We start from the raw sequence: 12,166 nt of genomic DNA on the forward strand, positions 1-12,166 counted from the left end.
CCCTGTTTATGTACATCTATATTATATTTCACATGAGTATAATTGTGAAGACATTAAGCCTGAGCAAAAACAATTGCTCCTTTCATATGAAGGGTGCAATGCACAAATAGTTTTGAAATAAAATGACCTTCCTAAAAATAAGTCACCTTGTTTCATGTCATGTGGCCTTAATAAGTAAGGGGGTTCCAAATAAAGAGGAAGTTAAGCTAAATTAAATATAGGAGGGTAAGTAGACACAGGAAAAGTCCAACCTTTGTCCCTTCTACCTGACAGGTGACATGTTATCTCACTGTTATCTTTCAAGTGCTCGTTGACGCCACCTAAAACCAGCATAACTGTTTTTTGGAAGTTAGCTCTCTTTAGCTTTCTGGACCCACTGATGGGTTGCAAAATGATGAAGTGTGTTATTTTCAAGGAGAAATTTCAGTTTTTTTAAACATTATTTCCTTACACCACTTAGCAAAATTGGCTGCCAACTTCTCTACCTTTTAAAGGCAACTTTTTCAATACATTCTGGTTACCAATGGTCTCTCCAGACCCAATAACACTATAAATAACATGATTGTCATCATATTTACACTAAAGTAGACTTGAGTCTAAATAACTATTTGACTTATCAGTCCTAACTTTAGTCTTTGCTGCTTGTTGCATGAAAACAAACCCCAAAAATCCAGATGGGGGAAATAAACGTGAAACTTTGTGTCGAAATTTAAAAATGTTTGGCTGCTCAGGTTAAAAACATTGTGAACTTTAAAGGATTGAGCTTTTGCATGAACTCCAAATGGTTCAAAAGCAGAGAAATCAGCAAATTAACAAATTACCTAATGGAGAACAGGAGAGACATCATAATCACTTGCACCTCAAGCTAAAATGCAAAATTTTGAGATTATAAAGGTGAAAAACACGAAGAACAAATCTGCAGGATGTGTTTGGGACTTCATGATTTCATCTGATCTCAAGTTATGCTGAGATTTATTTGTTTTATTTCTCCTTCCCAAACGTTGATCCTCACTTTGGATTTATTTTTCAAATGCCAAAATACCGACTTCTACGTTCATATATTAGATTTTCACTTTCAGTACTGAAGCTAATCTCTGGATAACTAGCCCAAAGCTATACACTTATTACTGTTGCAGTTTTATCATTTTGTTTGGAGCAAAGGCAGATTTCTAAATGCAGTGTAAAATAATAATTACTCACACAGTTTCTGACAAAATAAGAGTGTTAAAACCCATTGAACAGGTTCTGTTTTTTCATATCTGTTTTATTAGAAATTCCTGTTTAGGCCATCAGAAGAGAGGAGCATATGAAACGAGGAAAGAAGAATGAAGAAATCCACAGAGGAAAGACAATGAATGAAAGAATGATGCTGCCAGCACCATGTTTCACAGTGGCAATGGCACAATGGATTATGGGTCCTTTTTTCTTCTTAAGACTTTTTGCATTCCTTTTATGTATAAAATTTGTATTATCATTTTGAAATTTCATTCTCTCAAGTCATTTTCATTTTTTTATATAAGTGCAGACATGATAAAGGTAAGCAGCAGTAATAATGTACGTAAACATACGACTGTATATTAGGTGTGAGTGCGTATGTTAATGGTTGTTTGTCCTGTGCATCTCTGTGTTGCCCTGCGATGGACTGGCGAACTGTCCAGGGTGTACACACGTAGATAGCTGGAGATAGGCACCAGCACCCCTTGCGACCCCACTTGGGATAAGGGTAACAGAAAATGAATGAATGAATATATATATACATACACTATATTGCCAAAAGTATTTGCTCACCTGCCTTGACTCACATATGAGCTTAAGTGACATCCCGTTCCTAATCCATAGGGTTCAATATGACGTCGGTCCACCCTTTGCAGCTAGAACAGCTTCAACTCTTCTGGGAAGGCTGTCCACAAGGTTTAGGAGTGTGTTTATGGGAATTTTTGACCATTCTTCCAGAAGCGCATTTGTGAGGTCGCACACTGATGTTGGACGAGAAGGCCTGGCTCTCAGTCTCCGCTCTAATTCATCCCAAAGGTGTTCTATCGGGTTGAGGTCAGGACTCTGTGCAGGCCAGTCAAGTTCATCCACACCAGACTCTGTCATCCATGTCTTTATGGACCTTGCTTTGTGCACTGGTGCACAGTCATGTTGGAAGAGGAAGGGGCCAGCTCCAAACTGTTCCCACAAAGTTGGGAGCATGGAATTGTCCAAAATGTCTTGGTATGCTGAAGCATTCAGAGTTCCTTTCACTGGAACTAAGGGGCCAAGCCCAGCTCCTGAAAAACAACCCCACACCATAATCCCCCCTCCACCAAACTTTACACTTGGCACAATGCAGTCAGACAAGTACCGTTCTCCTGGCAACCGCCAAACCCAGACCCGTCCATCAGATTGCCAGATGGAGAAGCGCGATTCGTCACTCCAGAGAACGCGTCTCCACTGCTCTAGAGTCCAGTGGCGGCGTGCTTTACACCACCGCATCCGACGCTTTGCATTGCACTTGGTGATGTATGGCTTGGATGCAGCTGCTCGACCATGGAAACCCATTCCATGAAGCTCTCTGCGCACTGTTCTTGAGCTAATCTGAAGGCCACATGAAGTTTGGAGGTCTGTAGTGATTGACTCTGCAGAAAGTTGGCGACCTCTTCGCACTATGCGCGTCAGTATCCGCTGACCCCGCTCCGTCAGTTTACGTGGCCTACCACTTCGTGGCTGAGTTGCTGTCGTTCCCAAACACTTCCATTTTCTTATAATACAGCTGACAGTTGACTGTGGAATATTTAGGAGCGAGGAAATTTCACGACTGGATTTGTTGCACAGGTGGCATCCTATCACAGTTCCACGCTGGAATTCACTGAGCTCCTGAGAGCGACCCATTCTTTCACAAATGTTTGTAAAAACAGTCTGCATGCCTAGGTGCTTGAATTTATACACCTGTGGCCATGGAAGTGATTGGAACACCTGATTCCAATAATTTGGATGGGTGAGCAAATACTTTTGGCAATATAGTGTATATTAGGGGTGGAACGGTTCACAAAATCCACGGTTTGGTTCGGTTCACGGTTTCATGGTCACGGTTTTCGGTGCAGTTCGGTTCGATACACCGAAAAATAAAAAAAATTAAAAAATCATAAAAATTTATGAAAAAATAAAAATGTATGAAATTAATGAAAATATCAAAAAAAAAATAATGAATTGTAATTATTTTTAATGATCCGCGGAAACCCTGGATCATTTGCTGCTTTGAATTTAATCATCTCGCCATGCCCTCTATGGTCTCCAAGGAACTCAGAGCGGAGCGGACGGGAGCCACAGAGGAGGCTGTAGGCTTTGCTTTGTGCAGCCGGTCTGGAGCGCAGCGGAGCGCTGATGGAGTATGTGGGATTTCGGGGTTAGCCTGACATGTTGGTCGTGTTGCCGTTAGCATAAACAAAACGTGTTGCACAATGCTTGCACACTGTTGCACTTTTATCCACCACTTTCTTTCCGCCGTCATCTTAGGTCACTCTAAATGCAAAGCGCTCCCATACAGCAGACCTATAAAGTGCTGCTGGCGCGTCTTCCATCTCCTGTTCTTTCCCACTCGCCATACCCACACAATTCTCCACGACAACAAATTTTTTTCTGCTACACCCGGCTACGCTGCTTCGCTTCTTCTTCTTGTTTACTACTGGTGGTTGGCTTTGGTCGCAGTACCGCCACCTTCTGCTCTGGAGTGTAAACGTTTTGCCTATGAGAAAAAGGAGCAGCGCATGAACCGAACGCAACACACGCGAACCGAACCGAACGGTTTGGACGGTTTTCATAAACCGTTCCATCCCTAACATATATATATATATATATATTCATTCATTCATATATATATTTATATATATATACATATATATATATATATGTATATATATATATATATATATGAATGAATGAATATATATATATATATATAGGGACAAGCTGCTGCACGGAATGTACCACAGACAAATATATATATGTATATATTTGTCTGTGGTACAAATATATATATATATATATATATCAGTGGCGGCTGGTGAAAAATATTTTTGGTGGGGCTGATATAGCCTAGTGTATGTCTCCATCTAATCCGGAATAAGAATTCAAATAAACAATTGGACAATACATACAATTTAACAGTAATGATTTAATTTTCTATATAATAACTAACAGTGATGATTTGGGTCACTGTGACGGGGTTCTTTGGCCTCCAAGAATCCAGGCTCATTCGGGTTACGGGTGTTGGTGATTTATTGTGCTCAAAAACTCAAAACAGGGTGCAAAAGAAACTAAACATATACAAGATCCTCTGGGCCTCAGCCTCCCTCCAGTTACCAGCAATGTAACAAAGAAACAGAAAACAAAAATTGCCGCTTTTCTTCCCACAGCCCTCATTAAATAGTTTAAGCCCCTCACCTCAGGCTCTCTTATGTCTGATTTCTTCTCATTAATCAGTTTTGTCCATATATTACCTCCACAAACAATTGATGTACAAAAACAAATAATTTTTACAACTTAATTCTTTTACACAGATTCATTGACTTATTCAATTACACCAAACTGGGTTTGAACCCAGCAAAGACGCAGCCAGACTGAAGATGACAAGTCCCCATAGCATAAACACGTACACACCCCCCCCCCCCCCACACACACACACACACGGCTAACCCCACTGAAATATTAAGTGTGCACCCTCAATACGCCAGCAGGTAACCAGGAACAGCTTGTGTGTTTTAAGTTCATGGAGCTACTGGTCTCAGCGCGAGTGTATTGGTCCTCACAAGCACAGTATAACAGGAATGTGTGTGTGGCGCGCAAAGTTAGAGAGGTTGTTTTAAGCGACGAGGTGGATTCGTCACAGTCACAATAACCATGACATGAAATGTTCATATCCTACAACAGGGATGTTCTTCTGGCAAACGGGTAGATAAATAAGGATCTCACCGAATTTGGTGGAAGCTGCATCTCGGTCGTTACATTCGCCATCTTCCCTCTAATTGTCTGCACCTGCGCTTGGGTTCAGAAGCCTGTTAAAGCGCAGTATTTTCAGCGCCCCAAGACCATAAAGTTCCGAGACGCTGATTGGCCATTAAATTCACCTAGCAATAATACATGATTGACAGATTCTCTGCAAATGTGGGTCAGTCTGATCACAGCCCCCAGAACAGAGACGGTAGGAGTCTGTCTGTGGAAATCCACAAATTAATGACAGTAGATAGGGAAATGTAGTTTATATTATTTGTTTTGCTTATAGGTACACAGTCTAGAGAGTAAAACTGACATTTATGAGTTAATTTCTAAAAATATATTTTACATTTCTCTCTTCTTATCAGGGGGGGCGGTGCCCCAGCGCCCCCTATGGGCCGGCCGCCACTGATATATATATATATATATATATATATATATATATATATATATATATATATATATATATATATATATATATATATATATATATATATATATATATATATATATATATATATATAGAGAGAGAGAGAGAGAGTTTCTTGCCTGTGTTGAAAAAGTTTTTTTTTTTTCTTTAATCCCTTCCACTGGCCTTGGCCCCCCATGTCCATTTAATATAGATCCGCCCCTGCTGCTCTAGTAGTCCCTATGTTGTAAAACAGAGGTTGACATGTACATAAAAATGAAAGCTATATTTGGCCATTAATTCCTCATAAGAAAAAGCATGACTTTCTTAGCTGAAGAGTTGATGTTTAAGTTTAGGAAATCTAGAAGGGGAATGCTTGTAGCCGCTCGTAGCAACCGGTGACGCGACGTGAGGCGGAAGAGGAGGAGGAGGGGAAAAAAAGAGAAGAAGAAGAAGAGGCCACCGTCCTGAGTGGTTAGCCTTGGCTGCTCAGTGGAGTGGCAGTTTTTTCCTCTCAGTGCTATGATTGACAGAGGCAGCAGAGCTTTACACGGGCATGTCGGCACACTCGCTCGGTTGTTATCGTAACAACAGAGAGCCCAGCAGCATGGCGAGCCCAGAGAGAGCCCACAGCTCTCACACAAGAACAACAGCGCGTGTCGGGGTCTTCAGGATATTATTTATTGCTTTTATCCACGCAGCGCGGGCAGACAAACAAGGTTTGTAACTTAGCTGGCTATTAGTAGGCGCTAACTTCCGTAGGCATTCTCAGTGAGGTGTGGGTAAAGGTTAGCCTTACCTTCGCTGCCCAACTACACAGCTAGCCTCATTATACACAGAATTATGTCTTTCTTTTGTTCACATGAGTTAGCTTTTATTTTATATCGTATTGTTTGTTAATATAGCGGAGAATTAAAGAACCGATAGGTCGCTAACTGTTTGTAAGTGGCCTTTAACAGCTCCTATCGCTTCATTACTGCTTGTTGTCATTCCTTCCATATAAGGCTAAGTTAAGCTAACTACATCTTAGGGAAGTATGAAGAGGTTCCAGTTAGCACCACGGCTAACACTACTTTTAGCTAAAAGCTGTCACTGTATGATCTGAAAGCATTGTAATGGAGATGTGTCAGGTTGGCAGAAATGGGCTCTAACGGCAGGAGGGTGACTTCCTCATACCGGACTCGTGCCCGAGGTGAGTCAGTCAGTTTTAGTTTGTAAACGTGGCTTTTCCTTTTGATTCTTAACCCTCATGGGTCCAGACTGGCTCAGCTCACAGGATAAATGACAGCCCGCTTGTTTTTGTTTTTGCGGCTAGCTGCTGTCATACCCTCCGATCATGTCAGGTAGAGGTGACATCCACTGCCAACAAGAGCTGTGTCCCCTGGCTTCTAGGTCTTGCAGGGTTGCCACTCTGACAGCTTAAATCCATTATGTTCAAACTGTGGTGCTCTGGAGCAATGAAAGCACCAGGATTTGCAATGAAAATGAATTAACCGTGCCACCCGGTGCCAAAAAGATGATTTAAGGATGTTGATCTTTGCTTCAACAGAAAAAAAAAATGGACATCTTGAGTTTAAACTACAGTAAAAGATAGTTAATCTGAAACTACATTTTTATTTCTCTCTACATTTAAAGTTTGGATACAGGAAGGATAAAAAACCTGCAGATATTGTTTATTGTTTTTTTCCCCTTTATTTCACCAGGCTAAGAATCAGTGGTGTTAGAAGTGCACACATTTGTTACTTAAGTAGAAGTATAGATACTGCAGTTTAAAAACACTCTGGTAAAAGTATTAACTTCGCCTCTTTACTCAAGTAAAAGTGAAAAAGTATGTGCTCCAAAACTACTTAAAGTATAAAAGTATAAAGTTTGCCACTATATGAATTGAAAATTGAAAGCCTAATTTTAAAACTATTTGGAAAAATTCTTGGAGATGGGGCCAAGGATGAGGGAGGTCTGGTTGGTCTCCATCTCCCGATACGCTCTCGCCTGTGTCCGACCTTTCAGACATTTCAACATCTTTTTCTGCATCCAACATTGTAGCATGGTATAGATAATTCACGTTTGCAGTTTGAAAAACACCTGCTTGCTTCTGATGATTTCCTTTAGCTAACCAATGAGTGTTTGCGTTATATGACTCATCCATTTACACTAGTTTTCACTAGATATGGATGGAGCCAATGATTGCATTGGATGGAGCACATGACCTGAAATAAATATTTGTAAACATTAAAACGATGCCAAGAGTAACATTTGTTTAAAAAATATAAGGAATAGAAATTATAGATACTTGTGTGAAAATGTAATGAGTAGAAGTCAGAAGTAGGAAGAAAAATAAGTAATGGAGTAAAGTATAGATACCTTAAAAGTATACTGAAGTACAGTCGAGAACTATTTTTACTTCTTTACTTGACACCTCTGAATCTAAGTAAGTCAGTTTTTCTTAAAATAAGAGCATTTTGTCTTGAATTGAGAAGATAAATGAGACACTTTGCCAATGGAATAAGACAATTCACATTTAAAATAAGAAATAAAGAACTGTAGTCTCTTATTTCAAGTGCATAATATCTAATAATCTTATTTTAAGGGTAAAAATTCTCATTCCATTGGCAGATCATCTTATTTTCCTAGTCATATTTAGGGTAAATGCGCTTATTAATACACCAATAATACACCATTTTTGCAGTGTAGGCAAACAGCCGCCATAGAGTTTTTGCATCACCCCAGTGCTAGTCACAGTGTATGTTGTTATGTAGTTAAAACTGCTGTTACAAAATATATTTCAACTTTATTTCTGTTTATTTAGTAACATTAACTGTTTAAATTTGGCATCTCATTGAATGGGAAAAACAGGCACAAAATGTCTTTTTATATGTACATATATATCAATTTAGGCTTCAAGGGGTTGAAAACCTGCAGATATTGTTTTTCTTTATTTCACCAGGATAAGAATCAATGTCTATATCTAGATTTTACTCTCAAAACTCATTGTAATCTTAATAGGTTTAACAGGATATACCTTTAAAACTACATATAAACTGATTTTGCAACACAAATCACAATGTTTTTGTGTTCAAAAACAAGCAGTTTGGAGATTCTTACTCGAGTGTTTTTAATGGGAATCATAACCTGGCTCACCTCGCTGGTTAAACTGTCTATATGATTCACACCTGCTGTCCATTGACGTGACGTAGGGTTTTAAAATAAAGCTGATCTGACTTGCCAACAAACACGCATCCGACCCACAGCTGTCAAATATTGGTCAACGCTTCTTTGTATTTATTATTGATTTGGTGTGAATTGTCTGGTTTTTACCAAAGGTTGTGTTTTATTTGCTCTCTCCAGGTTTTGTCAACTTCTTGTGGCCTTAGAGTTTAAGCCAAATGAATTCACACTTGTCATAGGCCAGTATCCGGTTCTCACTCTATGATAAACTCGACTAAAAATATCGCAGTTAAAAGATATTAACGCAGAATTCATTTAGAGAAAAGAAAATACTCAAGCTAAAGTTCAGTGATTGCTTTTTGTTTTCTGCAGTTTAAAAAAAAAATGCTGTACAAACTGTTGTTGAGCTGTTTGCACAGTTGGTGATGCTACATCAAGTCCTAAGACTGATGACATCGTCTAAACTGTAGCCTTTTACTGTTAAGAAGTAAAACACAATGTAACGTTTTTAGATGTTCTTGGGTTTTTGAGTTTTTCTTAATTTTTTTATCAAAAATTATGCTTTTGAAGATATTTACTGTTTGTTTCACTTTATATGGACATAAACATGTAAGCAAAAGTTTGAACTACAACTAGAAAGCACACATGGAAATCTAATCGGACTAATAAGCAGATTTATAAGTGACATGCAGATTGAAGTTTAAAGCTCTGCAAACTTGTTGCCTCATAATTCAAGGGAGTCGTTTGGTATTCGACATAAGATAGTTCTGCTTCTCTATAGCTCTAATGATAAATGTGTGATTGTAAAGGTTTTACTACCTTTTTCACAACCCGACACCTTATAACATCCAGAAATAGACACGCAGCGTAGGCACATCGTTCAGGGGGGGGGCTGCCTTCAGTTTAAAAGCCTGCAGCTACAGCCAAAGGCTCTCTGTGAACAGATGCTGTTCTCCTCTCTTTGATAGTGCTTTAAGTTACCTTTACAGGGAATTATGTACCTAGTAGGAGATGGAGATGGTGCAAGTTAGGCAAAAAAGAATCACTTCAGAAAATCTACTTTTACTTATCGCTAATTCTGCTTTAATGGGGAATTGAAGCTCAATGTAAAGGTGGATGGAAAAGCAGCGTCTGCTTCTTCTATTTCTATGTTGGTTGCTTTGCGATGCAAATAAGTGTCAAGTCGGCTGTTGCAGCACAACCAGTGGGATGCAAATGCCACCTTGTTTTTTGTGATTTTTATTCTGTCACGTTATTTCACTTGATTTGTGTTTTTATTAGTTTTTCTAATTGTAAAATGTAAAAATAAAATAAAATGAAAAGTCAAGTTTGTTTTCTAAGCTAATCGGGCTTTTTATGTTGTTTTTGCAGCTTTCATTCAGTCAGACACAATTCTAGAGGTCCTACATTTTGGTGAGGGAAGCCTTTTACAGGTGAGGTGTTTTATTTTCCTCTTTGTTTTTCCTTTCTATCTGAACTTTAATGTCATTATAAAGTAGGGCTGCAAATTATAATGGAAATTATCCCCATAAAAACGACAAAAGATGGCGAACTGCTGACACAACAAACGTGAATTAGCTCAGCAGTTGAGTAACACTCATCCAGGCTATATTTCCCTTCCTTATATTTGGTGGCATCAGATGCTTTATGTTGTATAAAAGTGCCTTTTTATCAATGACGTACAGACCTAATTTAGAGCAATGAACTTGTCTTTCTTACTTCATAGTTGCAGAGCTGCTTGCTAAATAATCACATGTCTGATGTTTTGATAATTACTTCCTGTTATTCTTGTCTTGCAGGCAGAGTCTGATATGGATTTTAGTTTATATCATCAACAGAGGTATGACGCATCTTTCTCTTTTTGCTTTTTTTTTGCTTTAATATGCTTTAAAAAACAAGAACCAGATACAGAAGTCTGAATTGTTGAGCATTTTTTGTAATCCAAAAAAACACAACTTTCAAATTGCAAATTAACGTTCAAGTTACATTTAACAGGTCCAAAACACAAAGTTTTAGTCAACATGCTCCAGCCCTTTAGGTGGCAGTTTACATCTTACAGTAAATACACTGAAGGGAAGAAAGTTGCAGCAAGGATGCAGATCCATGCATGCATTTATAAGTAAGCACTTTTCCATCCAACTGTAGCTGTAAAGTCCTTAGATAATGGACTCTGGACAAGGGTGACTTTAAGCTCATGAAAAAGATGAAACCCTGGAGTGAAACATCCACAGGATGGTTTATGGTGCAGAAATGACAATAGAAATAAAATCACAATTTTAGTTGAAATAAAATCTTAGTTCTGCTTGTTGATAAAATCGTTCAAATCTCTTCGATCAGTATAAATACTTTTCCAGAAGTTTATTTTTTCTCTTTTTTTGTCCATATAGACAAAAAGTGTTGTGGAAATTGTAATTTAAAAAAAGTAAAATGGACCAAATCTGTGAATTCCAGTTCATGGTTAAGATTTTACCCTTGTTGCTTCCTGTACTGTTTCTGATCATTCTAACCATAATTTTTCTTATTTATAAGACAGTGATTGTAAACAGACATTTGTTTATTTTTGACCTTATAAGCTTTAGTTTTAGATGCGTGTGGAAGAGCAGCCTAGCTGTCACAACAATGTGTGGACTGTGTTTAAAAATCTAAATGAGCTCCAGAGAGAATGATGCCTCACAGTTATTGAAAGTAGGAGGTGAAAAGTCTGTGGTGGAGGTGCAACTTTCTAAATTTGGTTTAATCAAATATTAGTGACTTTATGGCTGATTGTTCCCAAATGAATCGTCTATATGTTTCTATTTTTTTTCTTAAAAGAATAAGTGGTTGGAGGTTTGTTTTACCCTTTTTGAGAGGAAAAAAAGAATAGATTAAATAAATAATTAGGACTCAAATGTGTGTTTGCAGACATTGTTCTCATTAATCTTCTTCTTTAAAGGTCTTTCTGTTTTGTGTGTGGCTCTGATGTGTTGGCAAAAATTAATTTAAGGGTGTGTGTTTCCTAACGTGAGCAGCAGCAGGACAACAGCCGCTGCTGTATGGAGGAAATTTTGTTCTGTTATTGTTGGGAGAAAATAACCTGTTTTGCAAATGGAAATGTAGAAGAAATTATCCAGAAATTAGTTTTGAAATTATCTTAATTAAAGGTTTGAGAACAACTGCTGTTTTCTCATATTTAATTCTTTTTTCAAATAATTTTTTTTTTACCTTTTCCTTAATTTACTTATAACATTTTTTTTTAAACTTTTTCTTTTTTTTTCTTTTTTTTTATTCCCCCCCTTTTTCAACATGTGGTTTATGTTCCCATTCTCCTCACTTCAAGCCCAATTCAAACACTCGCATTTGACAATAAAACCATTGTCTCTAGCACCCAGGAGACTAATAGAAATGCAACTTTTCTCCATAAAGGAAAGTCAGCCCCCAGAACTGATATAAAAGTGATCTGCAAAATAGTTTTTAAAAAATGTATACAATTCAATCTGAAAAAAAGAAATTGGAAAAAACGTTTGAAATTAGAAAAAGATTTTAAATAATTAATATCTATTTAAACAAGATAATTAGTCTCAAAATATTTTTTTTAGATTTATTTAAAAAGTTTAGCAAATTTCAATTTACAAAGTGGGT

At 37.9% G+C, this 12,166-nt stretch overlaps 1 protein-coding gene across 3 annotated transcripts in view; it reads left to right on the top strand.

Annotated features, from left to right (window-relative positions):
• The first annotated feature begins 5,833 nt into the window (after positions 1-5,833).
• The window catches only part of tmem131 (transmembrane protein 131), a 52,535-nt gene continuing 46,202 nt past the window's right edge, over positions 5,834-12,166 (top strand). For all 3 annotated transcript variants that reach the window (XM_038303875.1, XM_038303881.1, XM_038303888.1), the window contains exons 1-3: positions 5,834-6,102; positions 9,920-9,981; positions 10,348-10,388. In XM_038303875.1, the coding sequence (XP_038159803.1) occupies positions 5,940-6,102; positions 9,920-9,981; positions 10,348-10,388 (266 nt within the window). In that variant the 5' untranslated portion in view covers positions 5,834-5,939. The remainder of the gene's footprint in view (positions 6,103-9,919; positions 9,982-10,347; positions 10,389-12,166) is intronic.

Source organism: Cyprinodon tularosa, unplaced genomic scaffold (assembly GCF_016077235.1).
Source record: "Cyprinodon tularosa strain WSP-4 unplaced genomic scaffold, ASM1607723v1 ctg114, whole genome shotgun sequence".
NCBI lineage: Eukaryota > Metazoa > Chordata > Actinopteri > Cyprinodontiformes > Cyprinodontidae > Cyprinodon > Cyprinodon tularosa.